The 17,308-nt window shown below is 36.4% G+C and overlaps 1 protein-coding gene across 3 annotated transcripts in view; it reads left to right on the forward strand.

Moving 5' to 3' along the window:
• LOC121431933 (protein FAM13A-like) overlaps window positions 1-17,308 on the forward strand; it is a 205,311-nt gene that overhangs the window by 138,444 nt on the left and 49,559 nt on the right. For all 3 annotated transcript variants that reach the window (XM_041629710.1, XM_041629711.1, XM_041629712.1), the window contains exon 14: window positions 8,604-9,145. In XM_041629710.1, the coding sequence (XP_041485644.1) occupies window positions 8,604-9,145 (542 nt within the window). The remainder of the gene's footprint in view (window positions 1-8,603; window positions 9,146-17,308) is intronic.

Consider the following 17,308-nt stretch of genomic DNA (forward strand, 5'->3'; position numbering starts at 1 on the left):
AAAATAAGAAAGTTATGACATTTTTTAATTTTCGCTTAATTTCATATAATTGTTATGTGCACATCCTGGGCTGTATGCAAATGAGGGAACTGATGACGTCATCAACTCACTATATCTTTTGTATTTTATTATATGAAATATTCTAATTTTTGTCTCATAGTAGACCGGCCAAACCTCAAAAAGTGCTCTAGATAAGGATTCGACGGCAAAATTTGTCAATGCTTGGCATTCCAGCTAATAATCTTGCAAAAATACCCAGGAATAGCGTATGGCCGGATGCCAAGTGCAATTTTGCGTGAAAATGTCATTTTTAGCTTAAAATCTGAAAGACTGTCGAAAATCATGCATTTTGATATTTTGACGGATTATCATCATATTTTTTATTATCCTTGATATGAAATTATTTTTATTCAGAATTTCAAATTATAAGTCTACTAAATATGCATTTCAAATTTGAATATTACACACACACATATGGCACAGGGAAACATAAAACCGCGATTTCCTCGAAATAAAAGTTTGTAAAAACTATCAATAGTTTGAAGTTTTTTACGCAACATAAATTCTTCGATTTAAATGCGTTTATCCATCGAATGTATAGTAAATGTCCTAATGCCACAAATATTAAAAGAATTTTCAAGTAAGATGGTAGATATCTCATTTTATGTTATCCGAAAGGAGACAATGTGCATTTTACCAGGTGCGCATTTTGAAAGAAAAATTGAGAATACCGAACATTATGTACATAATTACATGTATAAGTACATATGAAAGCGAGTTTTTAATTGGATAGCACAATTTGTCAATTCCTTGCATCCCAGCTAAAAGTCTTGCGGAAATACTGAGGAATAGCGTACGGGCGGATGCCAAGTACACTTTTGCGTGAAAGTATCATTTTTCGCGTAAAATCTGAAAGACTGTCGAAAATCACGCATTTTAATATTTTGACGGATTATCATCATAATTATTTTTGATTATCTTTGATATGGAATTGTTTTTATTCAGAGTTTCAAATTATAAGTCTACTAAATATGCATTTCAAATTTGAATATTACACACACATATATGGCAATATGACACAAAAAATTGTGATTTACTCAAAATAAAAGTTTGTGAACACTATCAATAGCTCTTAGTTTTTTTATAACTCAAATTCTTCGATTTAAATTGGTTCATCTATTGAATATCGATCGTTTCTAATGTCACAAATATCAAAATAATTTTTAAGTAAGGTGGAAGAGATATTCCGAAACGGGACATGCAAAATTTATCGGGGAGGGGGGGCATTTTGAGTGTAAAATTGAAGATACTGTAAATAATAAACATAATTACATGAATAAGTACTTAAAAACGAATTACAAAATTTCTGGCCGCAACTGCCCCTGCCCCTCCCTCCCCCGCTGTCTAAGGTCATGTATAGTGTCCAAAAGGATTACATGGAGCTGAAAGTATCCCGCTTTTGCGCTAACGGTTTTGTTTAGTAAGATATTCATCTTTTAACACATTAAAACATGTTCAAAATCATTCATTCAATTTGAAATTTTCAGTTCATGCTTCGCGCTCGCATCAAATGCTATAATTAAATACTGATCACTATTCATGATTTGACGATTTTTATTTTACCTCATTTGCTAAGAAAGCGTGAATGCTTCTAAGCTAGCAACTAGAGGAGCAATAGCTTAAGGTACTCTCCGAGGGACCTATAATGTGGATTAAAATGCCTTACTACCATTACTAGTATAAGGCATTTAAATGCCTTACTTGGCACTAGCGCACTAAGTGGGAATTGAACCCAGGCCACCGGAATTCGAAACCCCCTCACTACCGATTGAGCTATCGCGCCTTAGAATGTTTTTTTTCTTATAAAAAAAAAACGACTCGGCTTGTACTGGATTCTTTTTAAACAGATATATAATATTGTTTATTTTAAAACTTCATCAAAATGTCCAGTTCACGAATTGGAATATAAAAATCAGGTTGCATTTCGCGCTCGCATCAATAGCCTATAGATCATTTTTTTTTAAATGTATTAAATGCTCCGTTTTAATGTCAGAATATAAAAAAAAAATAACATTACAATTAAATATGATTCATGTTCATGATTACACTTACGAATTGTGTAACTTTCTAACTTTCAGCTCTAAATTTCATGGCATGTTAAAAAACTTGTCAGATACTTAATTGTGCTCCCTGCAAAATACCAAGCCCCGCCCCCGTACTTCTTTGTTGATAAAATCCTAGCTATGCTGCTGGTGAGTGCAGCTGATTGACCAATCGTTTTAATCAAGGGAAGAATTTGTGTTTATTAAGAAAAAAAATGTTTGAAATTACAATAATTACATTCAATTGAGGCATTAATGAATAAATGAATATATATTGATGTGTAAATAGCAGATAAAAATTAATGAATAAGTAAATGACCCCCTCCCCAACAAGCTTTCGATTATTTTGCTTCAATTGTTTATTCTTTTCTTGATTTTTTTTTTTGTTTGGGGGGGGCAAGTTTCTCCCATCACCTCCATGCATCCTCTATCAAAAGGCTTATGTCAGTGTCCGTAGCTCATTTCCCAATTTTAGAATGTAAAAGGGATTATTTCATGCAACTGAGGTCTCTTTAATCAGTTAAATGAACAATTCATAAGACCAGAAATTAAAATAGATCGGCCAATAACCATTTGCATGAGCTAAGAGTTTTCATCTGTTGAGAATGATGTTTGAAATACCAAAAGAGTAGTTTCTTAAAGGTCAAGTCCGCCCCAGGAAAATGCTGACTTGAATAAATATAGAAAAATCAAACTAGCATAGTGCTGAAAATTTCATCAAAATCGGATGTATAATATAAGAAAGTTACGACATTTTAAAGTTTTGCTTATATTTTAAACAAAACAGTGATATGCACAACTAGGTGAGTCAGTCGATGATGTCCATCACTCACTATTTCTTTTCTTTTTTTTTATTGTTTGAATTATACAATATTTCATTTTTTATCTATATGACAATTAGGACCAACCTGACTGAACCATATATTATAAAACAATGCTAATTCCACAAGCTCAGGGAGGAATTAATCGTATCACTTGACAATGAGGAGAATAATTCATATTTCATATATTAAAATTTTGTTTAAAATATAAGCAAAATATATATATTAAAATACAAAAAATAGTGAGTGGATGACGTCATAGACCCCTCATTTGCTTACCAGCCAGGATGTGCATCTGTTTTGTGAAATTAAAGTAGACACACGAAGAAAATTCACGAAAGTGATGATTATAGACAAATTATATATGGATGGAAAGGTATTGTCTTTTTATACACAAATATGTCACTAAAAAGTCTTATAGATGTCGTGGAAATGCAAGAAATGAAATTATTAGACACCCTTCTCAGCCCCCCAGACCGACAATCACGCAGCCGAAAACGGTCGAGAATAATGACGTCACACAATCGACGTGCTCATCATCTCTCTGTGCATCATGCACTGAATCACCTTACTGACCTGTTCAATATCTTCCGAATTTACCGTTTTCTTCATGTAATGTGATATTCAATTTCTGTTTTCGACAACTTCAGACCAAACGTGAATCAGAACTGTGTTCCTTTGCCCGTTTTTATTGAATTGTGGACTGTAAAGACCGATTTTGTCCACTGCAGTCATTGTGTTGCTCCACTCCGTCAGTGAGTGAGTGAGTCGCTGCCCAAATAATATAAGTAGAGAATCTAATCAAGAACTTGAAAATCAAAAGCAGCAATTAAGAAGTAAGATTTAATAGATCTGAATAGAATCTCACATGAAAATAAAAAGAGAAAAAAGAGCTGATAGGAACGGGGAAGGAATATAATTAAAAAAAAAAAATCCAGAACCAAAAAAAAAAAAATCAAAGAGTTTCGAACCAGGATCCCCGCACTCATAAAAAAATCTACGTGCGTACAGATTTGTCCACAGACCATGTCTCTATGTCCGGTGGGTTCATAACGATATATAAACAAAGTGCGTTCGCTGCTGTTGCCTCGCAATGCTTCGGCAATCCAACTGCAATTCCAATCATTTCGCGATCATATATTGCCGTGTTTTTTTGTGGTTCCTGAACTTGTTACGTAATTAAATTTCATAATTTTAATTCAGTTGTGAAGACGAATGTCTATGCTTTATATTGATAATAATATCAATGTGGTGCAAGCATGATTTCTAAGTGAAAATATGCTTTGTTTATTCACGTATATTTCTTGAAAACAAATAATTTTTTCTAAGCTAAATATCGGTTACCAAAATATGTTAAATGTGCATTTCATTTTACTGTTCAGAAAATTCAAACTTTTATCTATGTAATAAGACCAATCTTGAGAGGAATAAACAATTCTAGGAGCAAAAAACGCTGATTGGAAAGATCGTCTTCAATGGGCTGCTGTCAGCTCAGCTGCTCACTGCTCGTGGTGTGACGTCACTCAGCTGGAGCTCGCCAGAGGACGGACGAAGGTAGAAATATGCCATGAAAATAAGTCATTTTTGAGAGCTGATTTCTGCAAACTCTAATCACTATTTTAAAAGGTGAAGTTATATATCTGATTAGTAATACTTCCCCCTTACAATGATGACCACAAAAAGTCACTATAAAATACTTTTGATTCTTCGGTTGTCTACTTTAAGCAAAACTTTAAAATGTCATAACTTATTTTACATCCGATTTTGATGAAATTTTCAGTGTAATGCTTATTGGATTTTTTTTTTCTCTTTTCAATCATATGGGGTGGACTTGTCCTTTCAAGTTCACATTTCAGTTCTTAAAACTCATTTCATCACAGTGTATTGCCATTTTGGGAAATGCCATCGCACGACCATTATGACAAACAAATTTAAAGGCTAATGACCAGCGTCCAGCGCATATATTGTAATATATAGATGGTCGTCCAACTGCATTTCCCAAAAGGGCATTGGTATGTCAAGGGCTGCAGGGTCGGGCTGTCCAGCCCCCGTCTTAGACTACGATGTATAACAACATGGACCTGTGATCGCATACATTCGTAATTCCGAAGCTTCGTTATTCCGAAGGTTCGGATATTCCGAAGGTTCGTAATTCCAAAGGTTTGTAAGTCCAAAAACAAAATGAGGTTCATGATTCCGAAGGTTCGTTAATCCAAAAACGAAATGAGGTTCGTTAATCCGAAATTGTAATGATTAATGAACGTTATTTCGTTTTCGGACAAACGAACCTTCGGAATTACGAACCTCATTTTGTTTTCGGATTAACGAACCTTATTTCGTTTTTGGACTAACGAACCTTCGGAACATCGATCCTTATTTCGTTTTCGGATTATCGGACCTTCGGAATTACGAACCTTCGGAATATCGCCACAAATGTTCGGATTAACGAACCCTTTTACGTTTTCGGATTAACGAACATCGAGGTAAAGGCAATTTACGTGTTCAGAATTACGAACCTTCGGAATTACGAAGTGTAACCCCTGTGATAATAGCAAATGCAAAAACTTTGATGAAGTAAAATGAATTGAATGAAAATTATAATTTGCAATGCAAAAGACCAAAAACATTTATTATTCATATTTTAACATAATAATTATAGCAGCAGGACATTGGAAACAACTGAAATTAATAATTATTCACAAAAACGCCATCCATAGCTCATCGAACCTAAATAACGTATGACCTTGATCATGTGAACTGAAATTTGTGCAAAATAATCGGTTACACTTCGTAATTCCGAAGGTTCGTATTTCTGAAGGTTCTTTATTCCGAAACACGTAAATTGCCTTTACCTCGATGTTCGTTAATCTGAAAACGTAAAAGGGTTCGTTAATCCGAACATGTGCGGCGATATTCCGAAGGTTCGTTATTTCAAAGGTCCGATAATCCGAAAACGAAATAAGGATCGATGTTCCGAAGGTTTGTTAGTCCGAAAACGAAATAAGGTTCGTTGTTCCGAAGGTTCGTTAATCCGAAAACAAAATGAGGTTCGTAATTCCGAAGGTTCGTTTGTCCGAAAACGAAATAACGTTCATTAATCATTACAATTTCGGATTAACGAACCTTCAGAATTACGAACCTCATTTCGTTTTCGGATTAACGAACCTTCGGAATTACAAACCTCATTTAGCTTTTGGACCAACGAACCTTCGGAATTACGATCCTCATTTCGTTTTCGGACTTACGAACCTTCGGAAATACAAACCTTCGGAATATCGCCGCAAATGTTCGGATTAACGAACCCTTTTACGTTTTCGGATTAACGAACATCGAGGTAAAGGCAATTTACGTGTTTCGGAATTTCGGGTGCATATGTTTAATAATAAGTAACCCTTATTCAATATGGTGGAATTTTTTTCAAGGCTGTCTTTAGCAATGTCATTTGGCAGTATTAAATGTTTATCAAACTATGGTCAGAATTCTGTGCAAAATGAAATTGATTTGTTTATTTATGGATGAGTGAGCATGCATTAAAGAGGGAAAATTGGTATTTTCAATGTCTCAGACTCATTTTAAAGGGTAATAAAGTGAATATTGGGGGCAAATTTGGTTTCAAATGTGACTTTAATTGTTGTTTTTATAATCCATCATATCTATCACCACACACTTTCCAAACTTTAAACATTTTCATGGTTGAGCAACCACATTCGAAAACTTAGGAATGAATACTCTTTATACTGCATAAATGAATTCTTTTCCTAACAATTTCTAATGATCAGTTTAATTTGTGGACAAATCAGCGGTGGATCCAGAATTTTAAAATGAGGAAGAGGCCTTTAATCGGGGTAGACACCAACATTTTCAAATTTTAACATAATCTAGCAAGTTGTAAACCCCTATGAGGATACATCACAATACAGGGGCCATGGAACGGTTTTCAAAGGGGGGGGGCTGACCATGCAAAAAATCACAATGTATGGTCATTTTTACATTTTTGTACATGCTTTTGGAAAAAATTGTGTGTGGAGTGGCTAAATGATGGATAGTAAAACAGCATAACACCATAAAATTCACCTAAACACAACTTTTGCCCTACTTTGTATTTGCAAAATCTGAAAAACGACTCTTGTGACTTTAAAAAATTGTCATTTTAATTCAATCTTTAATTACTCACGCATGACTCAATCGATCAATCTCATTTTTCACCAGGAGTTGCTTAATGAGTGTAGAAAACCATCTACGAAATATCATATCTCAAAATAATTCTGTTCAAAAGTTATAGCAATTTGATTTAGGGAGGACTTTTTCTGTTGTGTATATATATAAAAACAGGAAATCAGACAAACGGTTCATTTTTCCATTTCTACCTGTTTTTACATGTTTCAATTTTAGTTTTTCCTGTGAAAAACATAAAATTGAATTCAAGTTTTTGTTTCCTTTTCTGTTTTGCCTCCACGAAACAGAAAATTGAGCGCGCCTTCTTGTTTCCGTTTCGAAATCAGAAACACAAATTATCTGATCGTACTGCTATCAAGGTACGATTAGATAATTCCTTCTCCTTTGGCCAAACGAAATATTGGAAGACTGCTGAAGCTTTTGCAAAAGGGGCGGAGCCAGAACTTACCACTTATGGCTGGCTGGCCATGTGAAACCTTGATGTTAACAACTATCCACTTTGATTTTAAATTATGGCTCTGCAAAATCTCCGCTCTATCTACGCATCTTAGTTTTAATACATTGGTTTATGCGTTATAAACACATGCTTTTACCGTGATTAGTAAGGAATCAAACACTGGATTGTAATTTTTAGAAAATGTACTGATGTGGTCTTGTAGATGTCGAAGTTAAGAGCCAATGTCTAAATATTACCTCAAAAATACCTTCATATACTGTACATACATGTATCTCATCCTTGCTTGTATTTTTCAAGATGCACAGTTGAGACCAGCAGTTACATACACTCAGGAAATTCAAAGAAAAGTTGACACTCGCCAAACGTCATAGAATTTACTGTATCTTATAACACATTTGTAATATCATGATGAATTTGATATCAAATTAATGAGTATGTCATGCCCCTTCATCACATTGCTTTGTCACCAGGAGATGAAAAAAAGTTAGGTGTCATTTTCCCCAAAAAATCTTCACATTTTAGACAAATTAAAATAAAAAATTGACAAAAACATTTCATATTTGTGCTAGTTACTTCTCACACAATCATTTCAGAATACACATTTTATTATTCAGTGGTGATATATCATAGAAAATGTAATATAAATCATAGATTTGAAATTTGTATATTTCTATGAAATGATGTTTGAAAATACGATAACTAATAACAGAAAAATTTGGCATGAATATTACATTTTTCTTCAAAGAAAATTCCACCTGAAATATACTTTGATCTCAATGGCATTCCAGTTATGTGAAAAAAATCAATATGCTCTTTCATTTGATACCAGATTCTTCATGGTAATATTTATATTTCTGAAGATATATTAAATTTACGAGGCAAGCAAACAAATTTCACTGAATTCCATAGGTATATGTAAACTTATGGCCTCAACTGTACATGTATATGCTTACATTGATGTTTTCATATATCACCTGTATTCAAATAGAAATCAAAGGGAGGTACAGTGAAAATAATTCCAGGTTACTCTTGTTCTTTCTCTAATAGGGGATCAGGTGGAGAGGATAGCCGGGATTCTCTAGCTGGGAAAGGAAAGGCAGCTAATAGATCAGACTATTCTGACCTCAAAACACCGAATCAAGATGTCTGGCTAAGACAACATGGAGATGGACAGAATAGTCCCCCAAATAGGAACAGGAATCCCAGAGAAGGGGGACTATGGGGGATACACAATACAGATGGTGAACCCAAGCAGGAGCACCCAGTTCCTCAGCCAAGAACAAGGAGAGGGAAGGCAAAGGAAGGGGAAAGAGACGAAGGAAGGAGGAAACAATTAATTGGTGGCTCTGATATCAAAGGGGAAAGAAGAAAAATAGAAGAGGATGAAAGAGAAAACGATGGAGGAGAGGCAAGGAGAATGTATGAAAGAGGAGAAGATGGAAGGAGAAGAGATGAAGAAACCAGGGATGAAAAGATTGAAGATGAATTGAGAAGATTGATAGGAGAGAATCAACCTTCCAGTGCTCTTAAAGGTCAGGTTGTTCCTCCACTTGACTTGACAAGTCTACATGTAAATACTGAAGGACCTGGTTAGTACAGTTTCATAAATTACATTTAATATAAGCAATTTTCAATTACTTGAAGTGCTCAATGTGGAACTACAATTTTTCCTAACATAGTATACAAATATACTTTACCTTGAGAGTTTATGGTTAAAACTATGGGCGAGAGGTGACTCCAGAATAGTACTATTCACTTCGGGGCTGCGCCCCTCAGTGAATGGTACTATTGGAGGCACCGAGGCTCATAGTTTTAACCAGAAACTCGAAATTATGGCAGAGTATATTTGTTTTATATTTTTGATCAAAATTTAAACAAAAGGAAATAACAGAATAATGGCTTACCTTTTATCCTCTCTTGTCACTCTGATGGTCTTGTGCTCTTTTCTTAAATAATATCAAATTTTAATGAAATCCAAGTTTTAATAGTCAATGAAAATGTATGAAAAAGTCAAAGCATAAACTGTAGTCTAAACATTTTTACACTATTTACATCCTTTTCTTTGTGTATTTTGGCTAATTGTTGTAAAAATTTACAACACAGCCATGGAAATGGTACTGCTTGGGCTGAAGATTTTGCTGGCTCATGTTCATTGTTCTGAAAATCCGGTCTGGTTTTTGTTCTGGTTGTGGTGGTACGTGTTGTTGATGATGAATCTCTTCATAATTCAGAATTCGCTGCAACTGACCGTCAGTTAGATCAAGTACAAGATCTGCATCACCCACATCAACATCATTTTCTTTGTCATCTGTCTTATCTGATGTTGCAGATGTTGATGGTTTATCAGGATAAATGGCAGATAGAGTATCAGACATCTGATGCTTGGTATGCTCACTTTTACGTGCATCGCTCTTCATCGATGTCTCGGAGCGGTGGCCTGACACAGCCATGATATCTCTCGATGCATATCCTGCATGGTCTAGCAAAGTAATGCTTGTTGCTCGCAACGAATGATTAGTGTAATGCTTTGAACAACCAGCAGCTTCACAGATGACACTAGTCATCTTAGAGAGAGTCCATTTCCCCAAAGGTGAAATGGCATACCATACTTCATCTTCCTCAGTAACCCTCTACTTTGGCCTCTGCCACATCCATTTGCATACAGGATTTAGTTTGGATAAGTAATTTTTAATGTTCATAACTGGGCACCTAGGGTTTCCCTTGAGAGCATACATTTTTCCCCCTTGACTTTCCTGTTCATCATTTTGATGGTTTTTAGTGTGCATGTCTCCAAGCATATAGTATTCAGTGTAACCATCCACATGAAGAACAAAATCATCTACATGTACTTCCATCTCTCTTACATTCTCCATACCACAGTTTGCAAAGTATATCATTGTGTCTAAAAACACCTTTCTTTGCAGACCTTCAACTGTACCTTAATCAAGACTGGCTTGGATACTAGACAGGAATAACCGTCGTTTCTGGGGATTTATTCAACAATTTCTGACATTTTACTGTAATCCCCATTCACCGACGGTAAAGTGTCCGTGTGGGCTCCCATTCGTTATAACACCAGCACCTTTGTCCGACCAGAGTCCAAACTTTGGTGTAATATTTCACATCGAAGTTACGATCTAAGGATGTGAAAACTACACATGCAAAATATTTAATTCTTCAATTTTAAGATAATTTAAACGATATAGATGAAAATGCATGAAAATGATACTTTACCGATGTTTAGTTGGGTACGACACAGGAAAACAGGTCAAAATGGCAGCCAAACTATGAAATATTTACAAACGAACGGAGAGGGCGTCAACAATGTACGAATATGATATCGATATTGCTTTCGATATTATACGATCTGCTCCATATGCGAGCAAACCCGCTACGATCACAGGTAGCAGACGACAATCAAACGATCACTTTAGTGCAAGCAACATGATGGATGCTGTAGCTAAGGGGATATTCGGAGAAGAATTCACTCTCAAGCCTGAGCAGCGGGAAGCGTTACAGTGTTTGGAGGACGGGAGAGACCTGTGGGTCCAGCTCCCCACAGGGCATGGGAAGTCGGCGATTTTCACCGTCTTTCCGATATGGAAATGAAAGGTTATTATTTTTTTTAATATGGCCTACTTTATGACTGGCCACATTGAATTCATTTGTTTATTTCAATGTTTTTAAATCTCTTTAATGTGAAAACTGACTCTAACTGAAGTTGAGTATAACGTCGACTACTAGGATTGCAATCCACACGAGTCCTGGATCTTCGCGTATAGGCCTATACGTTCAAATCGTTGTACAGAGTTGCTATGATTGTCGTCTCAGATGAGTCAAATTTGAAAAGACTTTTCCAACATCTTTATACCTATCATATTGAAACGTCTGATTAAGAAAAACATCCCCCCCCAAAAAAAAGAGGAGGGAACAAACTCTAGTGTTGCAATAGCTATCTATTCAAATTGTTAGTTGAGGACTCCAATAGACTTTATCATTGTATACCATTCAAATTTGAAGGAAAGGAGAGTGTCTCCTTTGTATCGCAATTAGCACCACAATAGAGGCCTATACTGCTTAAGACTACTCGTAATATTAGATCCATAATACTTTATAATCTCATGTAGGACCTTTAGGTCTAACTATTGTAAAACGCAAAGACAATCAGACCAATTAATACTACCCAGAGTGAACGCCAATTCAGACCCCCTCAATCGGCTGGCAAGAAAAAAAAGAAAATGGAGAGAAAGAGGGGGTGAAGCCTATTGTCGACCTACATGTATGTTATAATGATAATAATAATGGATGTGTAATGCGCCAAATCCACTCGACAGGGTGCCCGAGGCGAAGTGAGAGAAAAGAACAAAGTATGTTATATTATATGAAATAAATGTATTCTTATTTCAGAACTTTATGAAACATAATTTGCTTAAATGTTAGTCCCGACTGGTGCTTGCGTTTTCTGTTTGATGAGATAAATAATCCTGTTCAAGGAGATTAAATGGTCAAAAATCATCCCGTTTCCAAGTCCAGAAATATACACCAAATAAATTTCCTTGTACTCGGATTTTCAAAATTATTTTATGTATAGTTAAATTGATTTTTTTTTTGACTACCAATGATTGCCGCTTTTAAGGTCTAAATATAAAACATTTCCAGTCTGTACTTACGTTGACTTTAGTGCATTGGTGACATTTCAGTGGCGTACCGTGCATGCATGTGTCACGGCATGGAGGGGGGGACTAGCCAAAAAATGAGTATACTAATAGAGGCATTTCAAGGGAAGTGCCATTAAACGGATATGTATATGTATGTCACTGATAAAAAAAAATGCGAGCGCCAAGCGCGAGCTTAAAATCTTTGATATTCAGTCCTAAAAAGGGACATTAGCATTTTTTTTAATTATGATACGTGCCTGTCTCGCTAAAGAAACAATGCAAAATTGCCATAATTACTAAAATAAATTAATGAATCAAATAACAAAATTACCACCAGCAATAAGTTCAACAATTGAATGAATTACCACCATCACACCTACAAGGCAATACGAATACAATAATACGATACGATATACACGAAGACAAACGATACTAGTTATAATCGCGATATACCGAGACATTAGAAAGTTAATAACGATAAATGACGTCATTCAAGATGGCAACTTGGTTAGGTCCGGTGAAAATGTCTTAGATGACAGATTTCTCAATCATCCAGTGAATTTTTTTTTCAATATCTCCAGTCCAAGGTATGCAATTACTTAAATTATTTGTATTTCCCTGATAATGTATGTCATTATAGTATAATATTCACTCAAAAAACAGTTATAAATCGTGATCTATAAAACGCTAGTTCACTATACGTTGTCTGTAGCCACGGACCCCGCAGCTTTTCAGTCTATGTATGGTGAGTGGAGCCAACGCAGTTCAGCGGAACAACCAAAATACAGAGACTGAAGCTTTTGGTCTACTTGGATACGTGCCATATCATCATTAGTGAAAGGGGGATAATGTTTTACATTGACCTTGCCACTGGTTTTCAGTTTAACAAGGAGAGCCTTAAAAGTCTTATTAGAACGCGAAAACTGATCACCCTTTACAATGTCCACTCTAGTTTTCATGAAGTGCAAACCGAATTGCTTGCATGGACTTCTTAGTGTACAGATCTCCCTTCTTGTTACGTGAACCAGCGTAGAACTGGGACAAGACTCCATCGAGGGCTTCGAGGCTTAAATCCTCAAAATTCACTTCCGAACAAAATTCGCGGAAAACTGAAAGTCCATACTTGATCTGCTTCTTGGAATTTTCAGTGTCCACTGAAGTGATCGAATGTTAACAAATGTCTTTATATCGAAAGGTGGTGCTAGATTATCGCAGGTGATCAGTCATTGAAAAACGTAGTCGCGAGAGTCGCCCATGGTAAGCACTTGAGCTCTCGTATACCCGTATACTGAATGTTGGTGATTTTTATATCACCTGCAATCAGGCGTATGGCGCCGTGACGTCATTTCCCCAAATAGTTTTACTATTTGGGGAAAGGACGTCACAAAAATGACGTAATTATCTCAAGTAGTATGCCTAGCTGCCAACATTCCAAAATAGTTGAAAATACACATAATCACGTGAAGCTCTTTTAGCCAATGACCGGAGGATAAATTTTTGATCCAGAATTAAATATAATAACAAATATGAAGTTACCTGACATACTTACAAATAGTGCTGTGAGCTGAACCGCCGAAGCTAACCGTACACAAAGGTTTGGTTCAGTGGTCTACTGTATGAGCTAATTTCAGGCTTGGTTTCCTCTGCAAGTGACAACCAGTCTCAGCTTTGGCCCATGTGCATATTGAGCTTCGTGGTCCAGGGCATGCCTCTCGTTCGGAGGCAGGTTACTGTTCGGCTATCGCCACTTCTGCTGATTTCCTGTTGGCCCGTTTATTTCGAACTCCCATCTATCATAGATTGTTCAGGTCGTTTTCCCAAGTGTCCTCCAAGTAGGAAGCTTGCGCCTTTTTAGAGTCTCTCTAATTTCTTGACACCATAGCTTATTCTCCATTTGAGCCTATGTCAAGCGCTTCTCTTCATAATTCTTCCTATGAAAACGGGCTTCTTGATCGATTTACGTCCTGCCTGAGGCAAAGCTTGTTACATGCCTATTTTTTACACCTGGACATTCAGACTGGAGATTCCGCCTGATTCTGATGCCTCTTTCTTAGCCCAGAATCACATGATTTCTTCCGGCTCTGTCTCGCTCGAGGTGCTCAAGTGGTATCTTGACAAGAGAAAGAATGTTCACACATTAGAAACAGCGTTTTGTCTTTCACACAAATATTTTTTGCTTCTTCCTGCAATTTTTTGCGTTAGGGCGATCCAAGCAGAAGGCGCAGGCTTGTTGCTGTTTGATGCGAGGCCAAGGCACACGATACTAGAAGCATTGATTCGTCTTGGGCACTCTTTTTCAAGGTGTTCTCTTTGACAAATTATTGAGGACTGCTCCTGGTGTTTTGCCAATTTCTTAGGTTTTTCTACTGGAAGGATTTTTCCTCTGCTTAGGAGAGTTTGCGTCCTCAGCCTTGAGGGTTGGGGCCTCCCCATTTAAATCTCCCTTGAACTTAGCTACTTTCTTGTTTGTGCCATGCTTCCCATGACTTTTTAATCATAAAAATACTAACTTGATTTTCTTATTTCATATATAATGTGATGTATCCATCTACTATCCATCCCCTTGCCTTGCGTTGCAACATGTCATTACTGCAAGAGCTCATAAAGAGGAAGATATAGGGTTTATACATTCAGAAGTATATGGCTATAGTTCAGCAGTTCAGCACTTTTTAATTTGTGTACTATATTCGAGGGCAGTTGATGAAATATAAACTAGCATAGTATATATGGATACATTAGATTATCTCGTAAATAAGAAAATTGGTTAAGTATTTTCATGGTTCGGTATAAAAATGCCAGGCATGTTAGTTTCACCAAGTGTCATTGATAAAAAAAAAATGATTATAAAAAAGAATCAATATATATATACATGTATGTGAAGAGTTTTATTCTAAAAGGAACTAAATCCACTTAGGGCATTTTTCTGTTAATCAATGTTTTTTAATTCATCACTTTCCCTTATTCACTGTTGTTTATGTTGTTTTATTTAGATATATGATAGTGCTGTCATCTTAGATTAATTAAAATCATGTTTTAAAAAATATAGCATCAATTTTGTTTATGATTATGGATTTAGATTCTCTTGGAACAAGACATTAGTAGGATGTCCATTTTTGCCAACTTTAGCATGTTTAATATTGGAAATTGAACACGAAACACACATATTGTTAGCAGAGTACATTTCACATCTTTTGTGATGTTTATTAATGGAAAATTACAAAAAAGAAAAAAGTGATAAATATTTCCAACTTTCCTAATGACGGTGATTTTTCAATATTGAATTCCAAAAGGAGCCAAATCCAAAAATTATTCCTAAATATAGGAAAATTTTATTATTTTCGTCAAACTTTGCACTGATGGAGTGAACTTGTATCCACAATATGTGCCTAAAAAATTGAATGGCACATAACTTTATGTAAAGTAGCACAGTTAACCATTTTTGAATAGCCATATTACATTATATGGCCATACTTGTCATCAGTCATAATTGTTTTGTATTTAATAAAAGAAAATAGACAAGACCTAAATTCCTTCCTCATAACTGGCAAAATAATGGTTATTATCTCGCCTACCAGAGGTGAAGGCGTGACTTAGGGATCCAAATGTCGTCCGTCTGTCACAAACCTAATGACACATAACTCCACAACCGTAAAGTCACTTTTCAACCAATTTTTGATGTAGATGGACTTAAGGGACCTGCATGTTATGCTGCAGTCGGAGGTCACATGGTAAGGTCAAAGGTTATTTTCAGGTCAACGTTAAAGTTTACACGCAAGACTGTCTTATGACACTTTACGCAACCGTAAGTCACTTTTCCACCAAACTTGGATGGTAGACGGACTTGGAGGAACCTGCATGCTGCAGTTGGAGGTCACATGGTAAGGTCAAAGGTCATTTTCAGGACAACATTACAGTTAACGTGCAAGGCTCTTATGACACCTAACTCCCTAACCGTAAGTCACTTTTCCACCAAACTTGGATGGTAGATGGACTTGAGGGACCTGCATGTTATGCTGCAGTCGGAGGTCACATGGTAAGGTCAAAGGTCATTTTCAGGTCAACTTTAAAATTAAAGTGCAAGGCTCTTATGACACTTTACGCAACCGTAAGTCACTTTTCCACCAAACTTGGATGGTAGATGGACTTGAGGGACCTGCATGTTATGCTGCAGTCGGAGGTCACATGGTAAGGTCAAAAGTCATTTTCAGGTCAACTTTAAAGTTTACACGCAAGACTCTCTTATGACACCTAACTCCCTAACCGTAAGTCACTTTTCCACCAAACTTGGATGGTAGATGGACTTGAGGGACCTGCATGTTATGCTGCAGTCAGAGGTCACATGGTAAGGTCAGAGGTTATTTTCAGGTCAACGTTAAAGTTTACATGCAAGACTCTTATGACACTATACACAACCCGTAAGTCACTTTTCAACCAAACTTGGAGGGTAGATGGACTTGAGGGACCTGCATGTTATGCTGCAGTCGGAGGTCACATGGTAAGGTCAAAGGTCATTTTCAGGTCAACTTTTAAGTTAAAGCGCAAGGCTCTTATGACACTTTACGCAACCGTAAGTCACTTTTCCACCAAACTTGGATGGTAGATGGACTTGAGGGACCTGCATGTTATGCTGCAGTCGGAGGTCACATGGTAAGGTCAAAGGTCATTTTCAGGTCAACTTTAAAGTTTACACGCAAGACTCTCTTATGACACCTAACTCCCTAACCGTAAGTCACTTTTCCACCAAACTTGGATGGTAGATGGACTTGAGGGACCTGCATGTTATGCTGCAGTTGGAGGTCACATGGTAAGGTCAAAGGTTATTTTCAGGTCAACGTTAAAGTTTACACGCAAGACTCTCTTATGACACTTTACGCAACCGAAAGTCACTTTTCAACCAAAACTTGGATGGTAGACGGACTTGGAGGAACCTGCATGCTGCAGTTGGAGGTCACATGGTAAGGTCAAAGGTCATTTTCAGGTCAACATTAAAGTTAACGTGCAAGGCTCTTATGACAAGTGTTATTCCATCACAGTCATTTCATAATGAAGTTTCGATCCAATTCTGTTGCATGCCCTCGCAAATCACAATATTTC

The sequence above is a fragment of the Lytechinus variegatus genome, chromosome 18, assembly GCF_018143015.1.
Source record: "Lytechinus variegatus isolate NC3 chromosome 18, Lvar_3.0, whole genome shotgun sequence".
Lineage (NCBI taxonomy): Eukaryota > Metazoa > Echinodermata > Echinoidea > Temnopleuroida > Toxopneustidae > Lytechinus > Lytechinus variegatus.